This window comes from Thermobia domestica, chromosome 3 (genome assembly GCF_964235325.1).
Source record: "Thermobia domestica chromosome 3, izTheDome1.hap1.1, whole genome shotgun sequence".
NCBI classification, from domain to species: domain Eukaryota; kingdom Metazoa; phylum Arthropoda; class Insecta; order Zygentoma; family Lepismatidae; genus Thermobia; species Thermobia domestica.
Window position 1 is genome coordinate 13,919,865 of NC_137456.1, and position 22,820 is coordinate 13,942,684.

The 22,820-nt window shown below is 35.5% G+C and overlaps 2 protein-coding genes across 3 annotated transcripts in view; both read right to left on the minus strand.

The window, feature by feature from the left end:
* Nucleotides 1-3,412, minus strand: part of LOC145682417 (uncharacterized) — a 53,754-nt gene extending 50,342 nt beyond the window's left edge. For both annotated transcript variants that reach the window (XM_081754041.1, XM_081754040.1), the window contains exon 1: nucleotides 3,320-3,412. The gene's annotated coding sequence lies outside the window, so the exon portion shown is untranslated. The remainder of the gene's footprint in view (nucleotides 1-3,319) is intronic.
* An 8,088-nt stretch (nucleotides 3,413-11,500) lies between these two features.
* Nucleotides 11,501-22,820, minus strand: part of LOC145682418 (glutamate-gated chloride channel-like) — a 22,320-nt gene continuing 11,000 nt past the window's right edge. Inside the window, exon 3 of the mRNA XM_081754044.1 lies at nucleotides 11,501-17,749. Coding sequence (XP_081610170.1) covers nucleotides 17,585-17,749 — 165 coding nt within the window. The 3' untranslated portion in view covers nucleotides 11,501-17,584. The remainder of the gene's footprint in view (nucleotides 17,750-22,820) is intronic.

The following is a 22,820-nucleotide window of genomic DNA, read 5'->3' on the forward strand; positions in this document are numbered from 1 at the left end:
ATGTACTGAATTTGTATGTTAATGTTAAGTCATGAATCATAACGATAAAGCTGTCCGACACATAAAATATCTAGTAGTATCCAGTATCTCATTGTGCTTTCACTCTCCTCTGACGCGCAAACCCACCATCGCTGACGAGCATCTTTTTTTACAACGCATCTCCGCAAAAGGGTCACTAGCTTTGCTTTACTTTTTCATATTGCCGTTTTAATGCCGTGTGTCCACACGCTGTTTATAACAATAATTAAACACTCTTAAAGTAAATCTGCACCCAAGAATGCAACTTCTCTCTGACTCCTTAACCTCTACTGAGATATTGGGGCAAAGCGTTGAAAAAAGGGATATTTTTACCCCAAAAATCCCTTTTTTCGCGATTTTCCCGCCTTAGATACATGATGAAGACACGTGAGTCATACCGTCTGAAAGGCAGTTCTATTCTGAAGAGAATGGGCGAAACATGACCCTAGGGTAATTAGGGATGTCTCAGGAAATTTTTACAAAATATCCTTCTGTATACGGGAATATGGTACATTGTTGGTATATATATTTTTGGCGGGCTTACTTTTGTACCTAGAAGATTAAAATTGTGCATAAACATTCAGCCTACCTAGTAGTATTTATCAGATTTTTTCAGAACTCAGCGTTAAAACAGGGGAGTCTAGAGGGGCTAAAATTTGAAAAAAGGATATTTAGACCAAAAATCCCTTTTTCGGGATTTTCCCGCCTTAGATACATGATGGAGACACGTGAGTTATACCGTCTGAAAGGCAGTTCTATTCTGAAGAGAATGATGGGCGAAACATGACCCTAGGGTAATTAGGGATGTCTCAGGGAATTTTTACAAAATACCCTTCTGTATACGGGAATATGGTACATTGTTGGTATATATATTTTTGGCGGGCTTACTTTTGTACCTAGAAGATTATAATTGTGCATAAACATTCAGCCTACCTAGTAGTATTTATCAGATTTTTTCAGAACTCAGCGTTAAAACAGTGGAGTCTAGAGGGGCTAAAATTTGAAAAAAGGATATTTAGACCAAAAATCCCTTTTTCGGGATTTTCCCGCCTTAGATACATGATGGAGACACGTGAGTCATACCGTCTGAAAGGCAGTTCTATTCTGAAGAGAATGATGGGCGAAACATGACCCTAGGGTAATTAGGGATGTCTCAGGGAATTTTTACAAAATACCCTTCTGTATACGGGAATATGGTACATTGTTGGTATATATATTTTTGGCGGGCTTACTTTTGTACCTAGAAGATTATAATTGTGCATAAACATTCAGCCTACCTAGTAGTATTTATCAGATTTTTTCAGAACTCAGCGTTAAAACAGTGGAGTCTAGAGGGGCTAAAATTTGAAAAAAGGATATTTAGACCAAAAATCCCTTTTTCGGGATTTTCCCGCCTTAGATACATGATGGAGACACGTGAGTCATACCGTCTGAAAGGCAGTTCTATTCTGAAGAGAATGGTGGGCGAAACATGACCCTAGGGTAATTAGGGATGTCTCAGGGAATTTTTATCAAAATATACTTCTGTATAGGGGAATGTGGGACATTGTCGGTATATATATTTTTGGCGGGTTTATTTTTGCACCTAGAAGATTGAAATTATGCACAAACATTCAGTCTACCGAATAGTATTTAATAGATTTTTTTCAGTTTTCTGCGTTAAAACAGGGGGTTCCAGAGGGGCTAAAAGTTGCAAAAAGGGATATTTAGACCAAAAATTCCCTTTTCTCGGGAATTTCCCGCCTTAGATACATGATGGAGACATGTGAATGGTACCGCCTGAAAGGCAGTTCTATTCTGAAGAGAATGATTGGCGGATTATAGTCCTAGGGTAAATAGAGATGTCTCAAGAATTTTTTTACCTGAGATCATGGTGTTTTGCGGTAATTTGGGGCATTGTGAGAATTCTTGGTAAAATTTCTCCCGCTCTTAGTATTCAAGATAGAAGCTTGAAATTTGGCACACACATTCAGCATACCAAGTACAATTTATCGGATTTTTTAGATCTCTACGTTTACACAGGGCCGTTCCAGAGGGGCCCAAAATGTGAAAAAAATTCCCTCCAAAATTTTCCCTTTGACATCATTTTTCCCTCTCCTGGTATGTGGTATGAGAATGCAAGTGGTTACATTTGAAAGCCGGTTCCATTCTGAAGAGAATGAGGTATGAACCATGATCCTAGGATAGTGACGATGCAGTAGCTGCTTGACTGAAAGTAAAAAATACCCCAAACCCCATAATCCGGAAAGGGCTAAGCTGATACTGTCTTGAGGAAATATATATTGTAAAATAAGTAAAATTTTAAAATGTCTAGAAGCACTGGCGCTGGATATAGGATCTATTGTACTTGATCTTCATGAAACAAAGTTCACAGGAATACAAAGTTGTCAAAAATATAAACATTATAAACAGTAAATAATTGAATTAAATACGAGGATAAAGCTCTAGTACTAAGTCGGCCGTCATATTGCTGGGTTCAATATAAATTCAAAATTAGAGCATAAGCCATAAATTGAAAAGTTGTTGCCTATGTTTCTTCCAACTATTCTCACAACTAATTCATAAAGTACTAGAAGTTTATTTTGTGATGAAAAAACTGCATAAATAAAAATTGATACATAGTTCCTTAAACTAGGATAGAGTCATTGTATGCGGGTTAAGTTTAGAGTTACCCCTCCGCTTTTTATAAAAATCAGGAAAATTTACAGGAGAAATGAGGTAAGAAATGATAATTTGAAGTTTTTATTTGATGTTTAGGAATATAAGTTCGGCAGGAGAGTTATGTTTAATACGAGAAAAGATATGTGGAAGTTAGTACTATTTGCCGAATGCGGAAGCATTGCGGAAGGTTTCAGTAGCATGGTAGTTGTAAAATATGGCGAATATGGCGAACAGGTGTAACAGATGCGCAAAAATAATGAAGAAAACCTTTTAAATTTTTGTGAAACACACGGAGTACTGAAGTTAAGTGAAATATAACAATTTTTAATACTTTAAGCACTGTTTTTTGTATGTTACAAAGTCCAAGGGCAACTTCAGACTGGAGGGGCAACTCTAAACCTAAGCCTTGTATGCTTAATAAACATTTGTAATATTACCTTTTCATTGAAATCCAACTGAAAATATCGTGGGACATAACTTTTCATCGGTAATTTTCCTGTCGTGAGTACCGGTACTAAAGTTATATTGTACGCTTTCTCAGTCTTATTTTTACATAACCGAATTAAATTGTTAATAAATGATAACAATATATATAAGAAACATATTTATTAAAGGAATTATATTTTAAATAAGGACTTACACATATACGGAAATTATTTAACATAAAAATGTTATTTCATGCATACGAAACGTAACGATGCATAGCCACTAAATTTCAGATTATTTAATGTAGAGTGACAATTAAAGCTGACGAGAATCTGTTATTCTGAATCAACTAGAGACCTCTAACGGCGAACAAGCATCAACTACTTTCACAGTCTCAAGGCTGCGCCTTCAGTGAACCGAAAACGAATGCGAGTGCGAAGGATAAACAATTGCCTCAACTGGATTCAAAAAGTTTCAAAAGCGAAGTGCATCAATGTGTTTCTTTTAAAGATTCAGTGCAAAATTTAATGCCTGAAAAATGGTATCTTAAGCATTTGTGAGAGCGATATTAACATATTAAAAATTACAATTAATACCTATATGCAGTGTTGTAGCCCTAAACTTTTCACATAGTATACGCTGTTTCGTGAACATCTATGATTGGCATAAAATACGAAGATCTTCCAGATAATAAATAACGTTTTGGCATGGTTAAATAAAAACAAAATATATTAGTACAAAATTTTATTTACAAAATCACAGGACCTTATTTTGCCTTAATATGTAATTGCCATAGTTGTCAAGGTTATAACGTAGGACTAGTTTTTCAATGCCGGTGGTATACTCACCTGATTTGGGCCAAGCTGTCACTGCTTGTTTGAGTTCTTCATCGTTTGCGAACTGTTTTCCTCCCAAAAATTCCTTAAGTTCGAGAATAAATGAAAATCACTTGGCGCCCAGCCAGGGCTGTAAGCAGGATGACCAAAGATTTCCCCCTTTAGACGTTGAAGTTCCTGCTGTGGTCGTGCTGATACATGAAGCCGGACATTGTCATAGATCAACAACACTTTTGTCGACAGTATTTTACTTCTTTCGTTTTGGATGGCGCGTCGAAGTTGTTGGAGAATTTCACAATATCCTTTTGTCAGCAAACAAATGACTCTCCGTACTTCACATTCGGTGGTATTTTCGATTGGCGCCATTTTGAATCGCTGCAAAAGCAAGTAGCGTGACCACACAGCATTGAAACTCGGCTCACAATGAGATGGAGGAAGGAGCTAACTGCTGCGCACGCATTCGCAGTGATGGACCATAGGTGCCGCGCGCGATGCGCAGTCGTTCTTTACTTTCTGGATGACCCTCGTAGATTTATGATAACTGAAAAGGCATTTCTTTCTAGATGAACAGTGCAAAACGCATGTATTAATAATTCAATTTAAAATTAAAGGCTGCGATACTGTTTATAGTCCACAACCATTTTATTTCATATTTTGATACTCCTTACATAAAACTCTATACTAAAACATAAATGGGTGTAGGTACATAGAAGAAACAAATTTATCGAGAGAATGAAGAAAGAAAATCGCTCCCAATGTACTGGAAGAAATTAAGAAAATTTAGGTGATTAGTAAGATTTTAGTACGAATATCACAGTTTATAAAACCCTTCGTACTGATATTTACTGTTCAAACAATATCACAGAGTAGTCAGAAAAAAAAAAACGTTTTTTTTTTTTCCTCCTGAACGATATACTTGAACAGTGATTATTCGAACAAGCTTTGAAACGTAACTGATACAAAAAGAACCCATGTAGATAACCTTCACTCATTGCATATAGTTAATAGTTCCCAGAACTTTCCAAGGGAAAATATGTGCTGTTTGACGACGCTGGTGCGAAGTTCAACCGAAGAATATCTAACTGTATCAATTGCCTCAATTCCAATGTCCCCTCGGGATATAAATACACATTGCCACGTTATGGATAAAGCCGAGTTAAAACATGGAGATAAACTTTCGACATTTTTTGCTATTGTATGATGAACTAAGTGATAATCTACGTCAGGGTAGATTGTTCACCAACGAATTGATGGTTCTCTCCTGTAGCCTTCACATGATGATTGATGTAGAGTTTTTATAAAGGAAAAATCCAATCGTTTTGGATTCAAAATCTGGACATTTCGTTCAAGTGATAATTCTCTTATACCACAAAAATCTATCAAGGGAAGAATATTGATGAATCTAGATCTCCACTTGGACTAAAGTGAAAGCTAGATTGAGACTAATCCTATGGAACATGAATTATTATTTGATAATTTCTTTACCTCGTACACATTGCTGAAAAAGATGTAAACAACGTGGTTCAAAGTAATCGTTACACGGGGAGTCATTTGGGGGGGGATAAGAAAGGCAATTGCTCCCACCATAAGTTTCAGAAATACATATTATTAAATCGATTGTATACTAATATAATTGTAAGAAACATGAAACTCTTCTGTTGTCCACTTCCTTCCCTTAGCAAAATCTGAAATGACGCTATTGAGCCAGTACAATATTGGAATGAAGAGCTAGTAAATGTTCTTTGCTCCCGGCCAATGAAATGAAAAAGAGGATATATTAGAGTATAATTTCCGGTTGATGGTGACACTGGCGGATTCAGGATATGATCAAGGGAGGGGCTAAACTATAGTTTGCCGTTTTATCCAGTGTAAAGCAGGATTGAAGCCTATTTTATCCAGAGTATACCTGAACGTCAAGGGGGACTATAGCCCCTATAGCCTCCTTGGATTCGCGCCTGGATGGTGATATATTCAGATAGAAGGACAACTCCCTCCATAACCTATTTAACATTAAACTACCAGATCCAATTATTAATAGCGAGAACAAAGAGTGGATCCTATTCTAAGTGAAAACAGAGGGTCCATGTCTGTTAATGTCATATGTAAGTGCAACGATATTGTAGGTAACACAGATGTCATTGATGAGATACTATCTATTTACAAGTCTTACGTTGTCCGCTTGCAAAGAAATGGTGTTTGAGGTTATTCTCTTACTATTTGAATCTGTCAGTTGTAGCAACTTGAAAAAAAAAAAGAAAAACATGAAGAACTTCATAAGAAGAATGAAAAAAAATCTTGATTTTGAAAAAGGAATATCGACTGTACTTGTTCACCAAAATTCATAAACATATTCAAGGTCAGGACCTCCTGTTGTTATCACAAGTTTCATACTATTATCAAAAGTATCTTTGAAAAGTGTAGGTATAATATTAACTCCTGAAAATCTCCAATGTTCCTGATTAGAAAAATACCAATTTATAAAGATAGAAATTTTTAAAAAAAATACAAGAACTATGCACAAATCTCTCATTACCTAAGGGACTAACTTGATAAAATTCTCTCCTAGTTTTAAGTTGGAAAGTAATTTGGCGGGTAAATTCTTAAGGAATTCATTTTCCTTTTGTGGAGAACTACATTCCCTATAGAAAGCCTTGAACACACCACTGCTCACTCCATTCATCAGCTCACAAATGACGAGAAGAACCCTAGCAGAAGTAGTGTGACGTAGGTATGGGATCGCCCACTTTTCGCACGGGGGTTTCAAATGACACCACGGAATAGCACACAGATAACAACCCGGAGTAGCAGGCGATGTCTAAGTATAGATCACACTTCAAAAAACGAAAATGGACTTGACTGTGTCGTTAACCTTTCCCCGCTGACCCCTTTTTTAGGGTTGTTCTTGTCATCTGTGAGCTGTACCTCGCTCTGTAATAGGTCTATACAGGCGCGCACCCAGAAATTTTTGTTGGGAGGGATACAAGCTTTGCAGAGGGGGTCTAATCCTGCAAGCCATTAAGTTTATGTATTATTCAGCACCCAAAAAGACGATAAATATTTGTAAAATACTACCACCTTTTCAGAAGAAATGACAGAACTAGATTGTTTTTGTAAGAGAAAGACTACAACTGAAGTGCAAGATCGATTTTTTTTTTTTTTTTTTTTGCTACATCAATCATTTCCCTGTGAAACAAGTATAGTTTTATTTAAAAAGTGTACAAATGTATATTAAGCTACAAAAATTTTGGCAGCGTTTCCCAACCTTTTTCAACTTGCGGCACACTACGGGTGTAACTTGAATTCTCGCGGCACACTCATAGATACTATTATTAGTAGGCTAGTAGTACTAGTAAATAGAAAATACCGTCTTATTTTCTTCTGAGATAACTGACCTCATTTTCACAGGGAAAAAAAGCTCGATCACTGGTTTTCCCCCATCGTAAATCATTATACTTATTTTTCATTCTAATTCAAAAATAGAAAACAATTTCAATGAAATATAGGACCAGAGGTGTAGCCAAGGGGGGGGCCATCGGGGCCAGGCCCCCCTAAATGGTTTCCTGCCCCCCAAATAACCAGCTTTTAAAACATCATAGTAATATTATCTCGCTTCATTCATTTAAAAGTAACAAAGTTTATTGACAATTAATAATTTATGGTAAAATAGTATGGAGAAATATTGTTTTTCCATACCGATCGAAAAATAGTATTGTATATCTTCCTTATACCGATCGAAAAATAGGATACTTTTTTGCGACAGCAGATTACACAATTTACTGCGATTTATATTTGACAATTTGAAGAGAAACGTCTGAACAAGGTACTACAAATACAGCTATAAAATAAAGGTACTAAACTGATTTGTAAGTACAGTATATTTTTATATGATTTAACAAGTGTTTTAAAAGACATAGAGGATGGAAAATTTGGTGAGAAACAATGATTTTATTCAATTAGGATTTCATTCGCTCTCTCTTTTATTTCTACTCAGTGTAATAAAATAATTTTTTTTTTTTTTTTTTTTTTTTTTTTTTTTTTTTTTTTTTTTTTAGTCACGAATAATACCTTGTGTAGATAGGTTCTGTATACAAGGTCTTAAATTTAAAGGTAACCAAGAAAAGTTTTGTTGCTTTTTCACCCACCACCTTCGAACAACGATATGTCACCTAAAATGGAAAATCAAAAGTAGTCCCCATCAGCATCGACGACCTTCTGAAAACGTTCTGGAAGGCCATGGAATCCATCGCGGTAGAACTTGGTGAGCCGTGAAACGAAGAAGGTATGAGGTGCATTTTGGACTTTTACTAGGGATTTGAACTGGCGTCCTCTAAGGTGATTGTCCAAAGAATGGAACAGGTGGTAATCGGTCGGTGCAATACCCGGGGGAATATAATGGTTGCAATATTGTTTCCCATCCAAGGCGGAGAATGATGTCCTGAGTCATCCTAGCCACGTGGGACTTAGCTTTGTTCCGCAAACGAGGACTCATTTGCAATTCAGAAGTGATGGCTCCAGAGTTTTGAGGTTTTGTTGAGCACAGCTCAACTGCTGATACTACACAGTTGCATTGATACTCTGACCAGCTGGTAGCAGTTCCCGATGCACGATGAACTAAACACACAGAAGGACCTTCTTCTGGTAGAGTGCTGGTTTTGGCTGTTTTGAAATCAGTTCATGGGATGCTAACCAATGATGACAGCGCCGTGGAGCTTGGTATAGGACCCACTTTTTATCACATGTCAACGTCCTGTCCAGAAATGGCTCCGAAACAGTAAATAAACACAGGCGACTGCCGCGTTGCCTTCTGGCCCGGAGTCAAAACATGTGAGACCCATCGACCCAACTTATAGTGCTTCCCAAGTTGATGGATGTGCTACCGAATGGTCTCTCCACACACTGTTTTGTAGTCCCAGTTCCTCTTTGTACATGTGTTGGTCTTCTGGCACGTGGTGTTTTCGGGTGTTTCGTCATCGTCCTTAAACTTGTTAAACCATCGATGCACTGTCCGCGTCGTCACGACACCCTCACCAAAGACCTGGCATATCTTCTGTCCCGCTACAGCGGCGTTTGACCTCCATTTGAACTCGTTCAGCATACATGCTCTTATGACGCTCTGTGGATGTCCCATGTTCCCTCTGTCTTTACGCAAGTTCACGGTGTATCTGAATTGCCACAACCAGATAGTATGTTGGATATACCCACACCAACCACTGACGTTCGCCTTATCTCCACTCGCATTCAACTCACGGTGTGAGGTCCAATTGAACACAGACCTCCACGAAAAGGGACAGAATTTTCTTGGTTACCTTTATAGTTATGCACAAAAGTATAGCGTTTGGTCCCGGGTAGTAGTTCTTGATTAAGCATAATAAAAACTATCTTGAATAGAATTTATGGATAATAATAATAATAATAATAATAATAATAATAATAATAATAATAAGAAGAAGAAGAAGAAGAAGAAGAAGAAGAAGAAGAAGAAGAAGAAGTAGAAGAAGCTAAAATAGTGTTTTTAGTTTTCCAGAAGGAAACCAAAATTTTCCTTTCTTTCAGCCCTCAAAAACACTAGCAGCAACACATTTTTTTTGCTTTGTACATTGTAGCTGACCCCCCCTCAAAAACGACGGGCCCCTCCTACACAAACCTACTGGCTTCACCCCTGTATAGACTCAGGCTTTTAAAAATACATAATCTTTTTGAAGACTGTATCCAACTTTTCATTAAGGAAGATCACTAAATAACAAACGAACAAACAAATCTCTTGTACTTTTAAAACAGATGAAGGTAATTTGTATGAGTGTTTGCTCTGTCGAAAGGGTAGAATGATATCTTAAAATTTCAAGTTACGAAATAACCTGTAACAATAAAGAGGCAAAACTTATAATTTACTAGCAGCGTTCACCCCGCTTCGCTGCGGTCACCCCGGAACGCAATAAACTTTGTTACTTAGATAATTTTTACTTTTTCGCTTTCAAGTGATATGATAAAAACCATAGAAGATTGCAGTAAATCTTAACATTATATCGCCTGTCATTTATGTTAACCCGCCCCGCTTCGCTGCGGTCATCCCGGTGCTGGCATATTGTAAAAGTGTCTGTAAAAATGAGCAAATCAATTAAAAAATTTTAAACAGAAGATTCAAGCTATTTTCCGCTGTATATCGCCTGTCATTTATGTTAACCCGCCGAGTGACACGGTCATGCGGGTTGCATATAAATACGTTTATTTTTACCTATGATGAACTAATAACAAAGGATTTGTACGTTATGGACACTTGAATGGTCAATTATCTCAAGACACTGGTAATTAAAAATTAAAGTGATATGATAAAAACCATCTAGGGTCCAAATCCTAATAACCCCCCAAAAATGAAAGAAATTGGTTCAGCCGTATTAGCGTGATGAGCGGACAAAGGATTTTGTACGTTCTCTTTTATATATATAGATTAACACGGTTAATATACGTCACAATTTTTAAATATTAATAAAATTCTGTTTTCGAAATACAATCTGTGTAGTAGTAATGTATGTAGGCTTATATACAATAATATATTACAATTACAATTGCCTTTCTGACGCTAATGGATGTTGTATCTTGTGCTATCAGTTACCTTTCTGAAGCTAATAGATGTTGTATCTTGTGTTATCAGTTACCATTCTGACACTAATGGGTGTTGTATCTCGTGTTATCAGTTACCTTTCTGACATTAATGGGTGTTGTATCTTGTGCTATCAGTTACCTTTCTGACGCTAATGGATGTTGTATCTTGTGTTATCAGTTACCTTTCTGACACTAATGGGTGTTGTATCTTGTGTTATCAGTTACCTTTCTGACACTAATGGGTGTTGTATCTTGTGCTATCAGTTACCTTTCTGACGCTAATGGATGTTGTATCTTGTGCTATCAGTTACCTTTCTGAAGCTAATAGATGTATCTTGTGTTATCAGTTACCTTTCTGACACTAATGGGTGTTGTATCTTGTGCTATCAGTTACCTTTCTGACGCTAATGGATGTTGTATCTTGTGCTATCAGTTACCTTTCTGAAGCTAATAGATGTTGTATCTTGTGTTATCAGTTACCTTTCTGACACTAATGGGTGTTGTATCTTGTGCTATCAGTTACCTTTCTGACGCTAATGGATGTTGTATCTTGTGCTATCAGTTGCCTCACACTTCATTGTCCTTTATAATTATCATTCTCGTTTAATTAGAAAGAATATGTTGGTTGATGATGTCAATATTTGAGCTACCATGTTTGTTTTTTCTTTATGTGAAAATAAAATAGTTACCAGATTGTTTCAGAAGGAACTATATTTTGGAGAATGTCATAAACAAGGAAAAGTGGGAGGAAAGAAAAAAACATGTTCAACTTTCCAGACGTCATTAAAATAGAAAAATGCTAGGTCAAAATTAGTAGATTAGCAGAGAAACGTGATGCATCCAAGCTTCTGAGATAGAGGTAACTGATCTTCCAGTACGGACATATTGTTTAAGATGATATTTCAACTAATTTCTGGTACAAAACAATTAAAAAAACACAATGCAGTAACAAGGGCGAAACTAGATAATTTATTTAATAAATCATTCTACAATAACTATTGGATGAATATTATTAATAAACATTATTATTATTAACAAAATCGTCTTTGATAAATTACTGTTTTCTCTTTATAAATTATTTGTATATATAAAATGGTGTTTCATGATACAATAATTATGTTAGCAACATTTCACAATTTCTCACAGACGTTAGAGATTAACTCTGTGATATGGGAAGATATGTTATCATACACTTTGACTCCAATATCTCAAGATTCTTCCAAAGGATCTTATAAAATAGAGGATCTGCTCTTACAACAAAATCTTGAAGTCATACGTCACAGTTTCGCCACCCCTACTCTGCCCACTCTGCCCAATAGGATCGCAATGTTTTGAGCCAACAATCATGGCGGAAACGAAAGTAGCCAATAAGACGATGGCAGAAACGAGAGTAGCCGATCAGACGTGCCGATGCTCGGTTGCTTTTTGGCTTCACCGATTTAATAGGATGAAGATACATATGGGCAGATCCTCTATTTATAACATCCTTGATTCTTCCTGTATATTTTTCTCTTCTCTGTTTAAAAAAAGGCAAACATAAGTCACGAGACGAAAAATCAATCGAAGCAAACCTAAAAACCACAAGAACTTACGTATCTGTGACTTATCATTGTGTCCCACTTATAGTCAGTGTTTCTTTCAGACATGGTGTTCCTAGCGGCACTCTTAGTATTTCGAGGGGATACTGCTGGTACTATTCTATTTATTATAGTATAAACGTGTTATTTTAATCTCTTCCGGGGGTCACTCTCAGAGCTCCAGGGGGTAGTGCCCCTCCAAAAACCAGTGTGGAAGAACACTGCTTATAATAACTCTCTATTTCGAACATTATTATCTCATCTCAAGGGAGGGAGAGAGAAAGAGAGAAATAAAACAATCGATTGTAAAGTATCTACAAAAAGTTAACAATAACCTTATTATTACTTATTTGCTTACCTTAGTTACTAATTTCATTTTGTCTTTTCAAACTTTGCAAATTATTTCTTATTATATGTTTTCTTTAGGTACAAATTAAGAATACGGGGTCAAATTTATACAACTGTTAAATTTGTATTTCTTGACGGAAATGTTACACTAATACCTTCTTTTGGCATAGTTAAAGTATATTGCGCCACCAGATGAAATTAAAATTCTTTACTACTTGCTGCCTAATGCCTTTTAGACTCATATTCTTACCACCCATCACCAACAACGTCCGCAAATTTATATGCTATAGAAATGATAACTGTGAAAAATATGGACCGATCTGTGCTGGGGTAGTCACTACAAGCTAGCTTTACATCTATTCAGAGCAGGGGAAAACTGTAAACCTTCATGGTAACGTGGGTTTGTGTCCTTGGTGAGGAGCAAGTATGTTAACAACAATAAATATGCACGTAAAGGAAGACAACTGTGAAAAATACACACCAATTTGTGTTAAGGCATGTTAATGACAGTGAATATGCATGTAAAGGAAGACAGGTGTGAAAAATACACACCAATCTGTTCTAAGGCACGTTAATAACAGTGAATATGCACGTAAAGGAAGACAAGTAAGAAAAACACACAGCAATCTGTGTTAAGGCATGTTAATAATAGTGAATATGCACCTAAGAAAAACGCATGTGAAAAAATAGATACCAATCTGTGTTAAGACATGTTAACCACAATGAATATACGCGTAAACGAATACAAGTGTGAAAAATACACACCAATCTGTGTTAAGGCATGTTAACACTGAATATGCCCCTAAGAAAAACGCGTGTGAAAAAATACATACTAATCTGTGTTAAGACATGTTAACGACAGTGAATATACGCGTAAACGAACACAAGTGTGAAAAATACACACCAATTTATGTTAAGGCATGTTAACGAGTGAATATGCATGTAAAAGAAGACAGGTGTGAAAAATACACACCAATCTGTGTTAAGGCATGTTAACGACAGTGAATATGTACGTAAAAGAAGACAAGATAAAAAATATGCATCAATCTATGCTTGATGATTACTACAAGCTATCTTCGTATTACAATTACAGTTTCTATGTTCACAAAGGATTTAAATGTCTATCGCCTAAGTAAACAAATACTTTTATCTGAAAATGTCCAAACAAGACCCCTATTCTTAATGAGTACCACTTTTATCTTGAAAATTTATTAGCTAATTGAGAATCAAAATAAATAAATATTAATTTTTGACTAATTTACAATGCAAAATCCGAAACAAATACGTAATGGCCCGTACTCAGAATGTTCTTATTTATGATTGTTGTCACACAAAAAGTTTGATTAACATATGAATCATGCAGTAGTCAAGCCTTTCGTATGACACTTTCTACATATAAGAACGACTCAGAACAAGTCACGTAAACTTTAAGGGATGTTTAAGTGGTGTAACCTTGTATAACTTAAAATGGAGTTTGAACGAACAGTTTCACTTATCATTGTGTTAAGTAATTGGTGGTTAAGTTGATTTCTGAGTGCCTATTAGTCTTCTGAGTTTCTAGCAAGTGAACCTGAGAAAGACTCCTAGTTTCAGAATTGTTGCTAATTTGCCTTGCTATTTCCTAGGTATGCAAGATTTTACTGTAGGCAATTCATTCAATGATGAGAGCCCTATAAATTGGTTTATTATAGCACAATAAAAGAAAACTTAATATAACTTAAACTTACACCCAGGGGTAAAAGCGAGGGGGAACGCGGAGGGACGTCAACCGACACTTCCAGAAAATATATGTGGCGTCCCCCCGCTTTCTGAAAAATTACAATGGACAAAGATAGGACCGGGGGACGGCTTGACGTCATGCGTCCCCCTACCTTTTCACATCCGCTTTTACCCCTGCTTACACCATTAAATATTTATTTGTTTATAAACATAATCTGTTAACAATAGCCATTCTAAGAATGAATTTCTAAAAGTAAAATCTTACTCCACGGTACTCTTCATCTGCTTCTCAGACAATATAGCTCTCTATTCAAGAGCAAAAATGAAAATCAATTTTCTAAGTCCTAATTCATAAACGAAAACGTATGATGTAATTATATAGACTATTTACTTCATCAAAGATGATAAGTAATCCACATTAAGATATCGTTTATGTTATGTGTTTCGAGCAAACATTAAAATTACAAATAATTAAACCCTATGTTTTATTATTTGTTCTGAATTTTAACTTTTAAATTCAGTAATCGCTTCATATTTTCGTATATCTGCAGTTTTTTTGTTAATCATCAATAGATGTACTCATTTACAAGTGTTGAACTAGGAAGGCACTTGATGTAACCTGGTATAAAGTACATAGGATTTAAAAAAAAACTAATAAAATATTGGTATTTTAGATATCCGAAATTACTGTGGTTGTAATTCCAAATTGTTTAAAGAGTACACCTGATATTATTCTAAAACAATAACAAAGGAATAACACTTCACATACCTTGACAACGTCACTACCTATAACAATATTCCTATGTTAGGACACTTCTGGTTTGACTTTAGATTTGTAAATACTACCTGAAAATTCTCAATATATATATATACTTTTGTAACAATAATTTCAAGGCCGGATTTTTGTTCTATATCCCTATTCTGGCGCCACTTTATCAGCAACTTTTATTTTTGCTCATTTCTATATCAATGACTCATTTTGTAGAGATAGCATACCTACGATGTATACTTCATTATAAGACATTCATCAAAGTTATCTCTATTAATGCTGCTTCACACGCTACAGTTGTTATTAGGCTTTCGTTTCGAAAAACAGGCAAAGTGCACGTAACTAACCATTTAGTTTTACAGTAGATTTTAAGAAAAGTCCGTGAGCACTTGTCCATTATCCGCCGATGATAATATTAATCTTAATCAGTTCGATTCAAAAAAAAAAAAAAAAAAAAAAGAAAAGAAAAAGAAAGAAAAAAGAAACTTTTTCTATGTGGTGACTGTTTTTGAAAGAGTCAGAAAAGGACAAAAAGCATTTTAAGAAAACTGTGATTTTTTATCGTCCTCTTTAGCTTGGCGCACTATTAGGAGATACAGTCCTAAATCCTTCTCGTACAGTCCTAAATCCGGCCTTGACAAATATCATAAATTCCATCAATTCGATTTATAATTTCTATTTTATCAGGAAGAACGATGATTTGTTTCATTTTTCTCCAACATTAGTTATGGAAGAAATAAAGTGTGAAATTATTGAATAATTTTATTACATCATTACACTCAGTGGCGGATCTAGGCCAGGGCCGGGGGGCCTAGGCACTCCAGTTTTAACGGTGACAAAATAATTTAAGCTATTATTTATATATTTTTGAAAGTTTATATATACCTATCATGGTCTAGGTACCGGCTGTCACCCCGCCCCCCGTTTTTACCTTCGAGATCCGCCACTGATTACACTGTAAAATAAGTATCATATTGATTCTTCTTTTGAGTAGTAAAAATTAGATACAGTTTTCACTCATTTTTTTTAAAAAAATACATGGTTTTGCTCTGGCAAATTACAGATTATTAGGATCACGCAGTGAAATTTATAAGATTGCATTGTTACGACTTCAGACCGTTACTTCACAGGATAATTCTCGAACAAAAGGCAAATTTTTAAATTTTGTTTCTTACAATAGATAGCTAGACCGAGTTCGTTAATAGAGTCAACCCGTTAACATGCTAACGGATCACGGTTACGTTAACGGTAGCCATCCATATTCCGTTTAAAACTCTAAAGCATTTCGTAGTTACTATGCAACCTGCACTGTAGCAAAGAAATGTTGGTTGCCTATAATAACAGTCAGTGGCGTATTTAGGATTTTGTTTCCGAAGGGGCTATGCACAACACCGGGAAGGATGAGGGGCAATTGCCCACCTGGGTTTGAAAATTAAATATATTTTAATCGATTGTCTACTAATTTACTACTAGAAAACGTGAAACTCGTATGTTGGTGGAGGATCTTACCCCCCGCCCCCAGGAAAATCTGAAATGACGCTCCTCCAAATACACGTTGAATATTTGTAGTCTCATTTCAACTTAAATTATTTCGTTTTATAAAAATAAAATGGAAATATACAGTTTTATCTGTGTACGTTTTTACCTGAAAGAAAATGTTGAGATAAGTTAAAGCTGAAATATACTGATTGCCGTTTTAATGGCAAGAATTACATACTGGTGAATCTTATGTGGTATGATACAAAAATTTAGCAGTGAATCTAACCTTTTATTCTATTCACAGAAGGAAAAGGATGCACCCTCTTTTCCTATCTAATTTCCCGTGCTATTTATTCCCCCATCTTGATTTTCTTTAATTCAAACATTTACCTTTCTTTATAACTGAATAATGTAAATATTCCTTCGTTATAATAACTAAAGTTCTGTTATGTTGATATCCGTGCAAGATGGTGTAGAACACCAATTTTGCTTATCAGCTCCCCTTAGTTTTGGTATTAGTGACGACGGCCGACTTGAATCACAACTAACAACGGTCGAAAGTATGATAGGAGAAACGAAAGAAAGTAACAACTAAGAAAAAGAAACAGAAGAGTCGAATGGATGAAACAAGAAAAAAGAATGCAATTTTCTTACATGAAATTTGACAAATACATATATATTTTTTTTTTTTGAACAAAGAACATAAGAAAATGTAAAGTGAATGAAATTCTTAGAAATGGTAAGAATGACTATTGCTGTACGTGAAATGCGAAAAACGAACACATTTATATCGGCGGGGGGGAGGGGGGCGTGAGCCCGTTAGTTTCCTAAATACGCCACGGATAACAAGATATGGAATCATGTGATCCCTTTTACTCCCTTTTAGCAGAATTTATTTTATTTCTTTAAAATAATCGTAACACTTCCAAGTTCAATCTTGTTAAATATGTTTTTTTTAATACGATAAATCTCATATGGTTTATGATATATAGTAGTCCTACTATTTACACTATAGTTCTATATCTTTCGTTCATAAAATGTTTTAAAGCTTGTATAACAAAAAAGCCAAAATATTATGAGTTTTAAATACAAGTAAACAAATGATTTTTTTCTAACTTATTTTCGAAAGCTGTCTAAGATAATATCAGTTGTCACAGATAAGTGCTCCAATAAATGGCACTAAATATAATAAAACAAGTAGGGAATGTTATTAGCGCTGATAGATCAATGCAGCCAGGTCCATCTTTACGCTGAAGAATCCTCAGAAAACGTCCTAATCTTCCTCCACATTTTCTTGATAGCCTCTTCAGTTTGCGCTAGAAAAGAAATAAAAATGTCTTTGAACCTTCTTAAGTTTTACTGGTATATACAGTTTTAAATATTGTTCAGTTTCAGATATTGTATGAAGTACCTAGAAAAAGTGAATTAATGTTAGACTTTTTCTTTCTTTGTTATTTTTAAGTTGTTTCTTTACTAGTTTCACTGCCCTTCATTTCAAATACTTTCTTTTTTCTTAATAAATTAATAACGATTTGAATTTTGAAAAGTAGTCCATTAATTGCTTATAAATAGAGCAACCCACAATATGCTTTATTTTTTGTTTAATTAAGCTTTATATTTTTCCAAATTATGCTTTATTGTTAATTTCAGTCATTGTTTTACATTAATCGTGTATAATGTATAATATTTACTACACAGTAAATATTCTAAATATCTTGATCTATTTATTAATATTTTATGTAACCAGTTTCTTTCATATTTAATGAACTTTCTAATTAGTACACTGTAAAGAGATATGCTTTACTAGAGTCAGTTTTTTCCTATCACTTTCATACGCCTTAGAGGTGCATATATACACAAAGGGAAAGTAAAAGATGCCACCAAAAAGTACAGAAAGTGCTCAAGTTCAAGAGGTAAACATAACAATATAGTGTGGACTTCTTGTGTACTATTCATTGTTGGAGGAAAGTTTTCTTCTTCTTTTACATTTTTTCCTTTTCTTCACATCAAAGGATTACACAGAAAAGTTTATAGAAATAAAAATAAGCTTTTTATTGTTGCAAATGTTCTCAATGATTTTACATTGTAAATATTGGATTTTAAAAATATTAAACACAGTATTTTAAACTTGCAGTTAAAGAGAATTTTCTAAGAATTGTTCTAATAGAATTTTCCAGAAATTGTGCTATATATTTTAAATTATGTTTTATGATTTATTTTCTAAAATTATGCTTTATTATGCTTTTAAAATTAGTTTCTTCTGGACCCTTAGACAACCAAAACAACCAAAACCATGTTCAAGGTACCAACCATATGTGTAAATTGCTGCAATGCTTTTTATGTTTTTGGGTTGCCCTACTTATAAACTAATATATTTTTTTAATCAGTGCTGCGTCCACTCACCAGTTAAATCATTATGAGCTTGTACTACTTTTTGAATGAAGTCGTTGGGATGACTAAGAATCATGGAGCACAGCAGAACTTCTCTCCAGGTGGTGACAGGGATGTCACTTGATGAGTGTAGAAGGCCGACGATATATCAAAGTTCATTAGAGACCAGATTGTGATGACTAGACCCAGGACCGGATCCGGGGAGCGCCCCGATTCCTCCCAGAAGAGGAAACTTTCTTATTTTATATATAAATAAAACCCATCCCAAAGTTTGGAGCTCTTAAAAGTAGCTCTAAGTAGCAGTATTACAACCCACCGTCCCCCTAGGAAGTACGTCCTGGACCCGCCCCTGACTAGACCACTGTAAACAATGCGATTTGTCGGATATTGGCAAGCTGCTATGGTTAGTGTCTTCCAAAGTTAGGGAAAGGACAGTCCGCAAACGACAAGATGTGGGGTGAATGTCGGACGTTGTAAACTGTTGAGATTGGCAAACCAAGTTAGGGTACAAACTGTGGGACAATTAACAGCAAAGAGGTTTATTTACAGTTCCATTGCCAAGGGTTCCAGAAGGTAGACCTTGACCAATAGATATAATAGGAAATAGTCGTCAAATCCTATCTCTAGATACCTTAAAGCCTCAGGAATTTAGTAAAAAAAATATCATATATTCGTTAATTGCGCGTGATAATTATAGAAAGAGTATAATACTACTAATAATAGCAATACTATATAATAAACTTATCTAGTAATCTTCAATTGAATTGGCACATGCTAAAAAGGGCCTCAGTCACTAAAATGCATAAATTGCGTTTTTGTTGAAAATCCTATATTTAAGAATAGCTCTACGAATGTGTAATATTGGGATCTCAGTTGCATGCATTGTTGGCATTGAAACCAGGGACAGAAATATTGGGAATGTGCTAGAAGGGCCTCAGTCAGTGACTGAAGCCCTTGTTGCACGTGATCTGGCAACATTTCCCTTTCTCTTCTGCTGCACACCGCACACTGTCAGCTGTCTGGGAAGGACTAGCTCAGGAGAGTAATGCTCCCGGAAGTAAGAACGAAATACACAGTTCTGATTGGCGTTATCTATTTCTTGCCACATTGCATTCAAATAGCAGAAATCAAACAATTGCTGTTGTCGGTCTTCGTGATCGAGTGTGCTGGCACTACATGCTAGTAACGAATATCGCTTTTGGCGTGAGTTCAAACCCACCCCAAGGAAAGTTTTATTTTTTTATATTTTTAAACACTTTTTAATTAAAATAAGATTAAAATAATGCTCATAAAAGTGATTTACTTAGTTTTGTGCAGATAAGAAGAAGAAGAAGTAGTAGTATAGTAGTAGTAGTAGGAATGGGTTAGAAGCCCCGCAGGGCTCGTTTTGTTCCCCTTGAACTCCATGATAAAAATTTTGTGACGAACTTAAAGCAGCTAGCTAGAGTAGCGCGCTAAAGAACGTACTTCCGGGAGCATTACTCTCCCGAACGGGTCGTGTCTGGGATCATTGCTGGTTGTTCTCCCAGTTGTGAATCAGTCACTCTCGTATTCTAACCAATGGCTTTACCTGGTTGTGATTGTTCTGGCCTTGCGTAGTATTATGGAGGATAGTGAAGACCATGTTGTGGGTATAAAACTAAAGGGAAACAAAGATAGATGGAAGAGAAATGTCCTTAAAAAGCAAGAGTAAAAAGAATAGAGTTTGTTGATGCCAGAGAAAACATTATCCCTAAAAAACAACAGGGACCGCATGCAGGTAAGACATTCTAGATTAGATTAATTTTTCACTTTCAGTAAATGAGTTAAGCGTAAGAATCTAGTTCCAAATTTTGGATCAAGAATTGTCACAGGTCAGAATATGAATACCGCTGATTTTTGCTCCAAGGAGTTCAAGGACACAGGTCCCATTTCTTGCATGAAATAACTGTACTGCAATATCGCTAAAGCAACCAAACTTACTGTAGGCCTAACCAACCTGAAGTTCGAAATAGCAAGTGATCATTCCTTTCTCAAGTTACAAGTAGTATGGACACTTATAAAACTATGGCATTATAAACAGTGTTGAATTCAGACATTTTCACCCGGGGGCAATGTCAACTCCTCGGGGGGAGGGTTGTTTTTCCGTATTTTTGCAAGAAAGCAGCATATTTAACAATTCCATTCTCATACACATCTTACCTAATATTGAGACTAATTGCTGATAAATATTCAATGTGAGATTATAATTAAAAAAATCAATCGTTTGATTTCATCTAAAACATTAAATAAAGACTGGCAAAAATATTTTAGACTAAACTTTAACTGCTATTTACAGTAGCTATTTTTGTTATTATTTCTATATTCAGTAGTTACTGTTTGTTACTAATGTAGAAGTTTTTAAAAAGATTTAAATTAACTCAAATATTTTTTGTCCTAAAACAAACACACACAGAAATATCTTAACAAAAAGTTATCATTCTTTCTCACACTTCTGATTCTAAATCAAGTATATTAGCCTTGGTTTCTTCACTACATACACATCAATAGTTTAGTTTACGAAATTTTCAGTAGGATTAGTGCCGTGTCGTGGAAAATCAGCGCTTGGCGCGAGAGTATACGACGGCACCCTCGTGTATATGAGTGAGGTCGACAGACCAGCCGCGAAAGGAGAAAATTTAAAAAAGTAAACCCTGCTTTTCCTTGATTTTGAGCACTTTTCATTACTTTTTCCTTTGATTTTATATACATATGTGCACATGTGTTTTATTCCTCTGTTTTTCTTTCCTTTTTTTCTTTTCTTTTCCCCTCCCGAATTTTACATCCCTTACTTCGGCGCCCGGGGCCGTCGCCCCGCTTGCCCCTCCCCCATGGCACGGCACTGAGCAGGATCGTCATCACCTTCAATAGCAATCTTTCACTTATATACTACTATCATATTGATAAATTCTATATAAGTCCCTAATCCATATAGTTCCTATATAGTTCCTCCCTGATCCCTCTAAACGATGCCCTCTGAATCTCTTCCTTTAACTGAATTATTTTTAATTAAAGAAAGCTGTGTTTACTTTAACAATCGTAAAACATTTACGTCTGTTACTTCCGATGCGAGAAATGGGATTTAGGCGCCCTATTTCAAATAATGCAAGAACTGTACGTTTTCAAGAATTGAAGTCTGTTGACATCAGAGATCATGTGGAATGATCGAAAGATCTTCCCTATCTTTCCTTTTCTATCTCAATCTGTGCTAGTGCTACCTACTAATACATAATATAGGGCGAGAGTATAGTACCTACTAAAATACAAACCTTGCTTCAACAGTTGACAATTTCATGTTCTGCCAAACTCGGTCATAGCGTTAAGAAATACAAGTTTTATTGGCTATTTGGTATTCTATCTTAGATGTTACATATTTAATATTTATATAGAATGGGTCTGCGTCATTTATATGTATATTGAGAGATTGGATTTCGTCTGCACGTGCAAGGAAAGAAAGCAAATAATTGGGTGAAGTAATTTCTACATTTTGTGACTGAATTTTTTTGAGTTTCTCCGGGGGGGAATGAATTTTCTTCGGGGGGGGGAGATTCCCCTGGGCTATCCCTGAATTCAACCCTGATTATAAAGAACTCGGGGCCAGTTTCCTATATTACTTTTGTGCCATTTTCTTTCTTGGATTGGAACAGGAACGTGGAAGAAGGGGAAACTGCGAACAACACCAGTGACGATAATGACTGAAACTTTTGATCCCCACAAACACCGAGTGTACTATGTACAATATTCAAAGATGTAGCAAGTCGTCTAATAAAGTATTCTTTGTTGCATTTAACAATGTTTCATTGAAATTTCTACAACATGCTAAGAGGGCCTCAGTCGAGCACTTTCATTTTTTTTTTTTTTTTTTTACATGATAACGGAATGGTTTAAAACCTGAAGTCCATAATATGGTGGTCAACCTATTTTAGTGCTACCTTTTCATACTTTTTGCACTTTTTTCATTGCGTTACATTTTGCTTA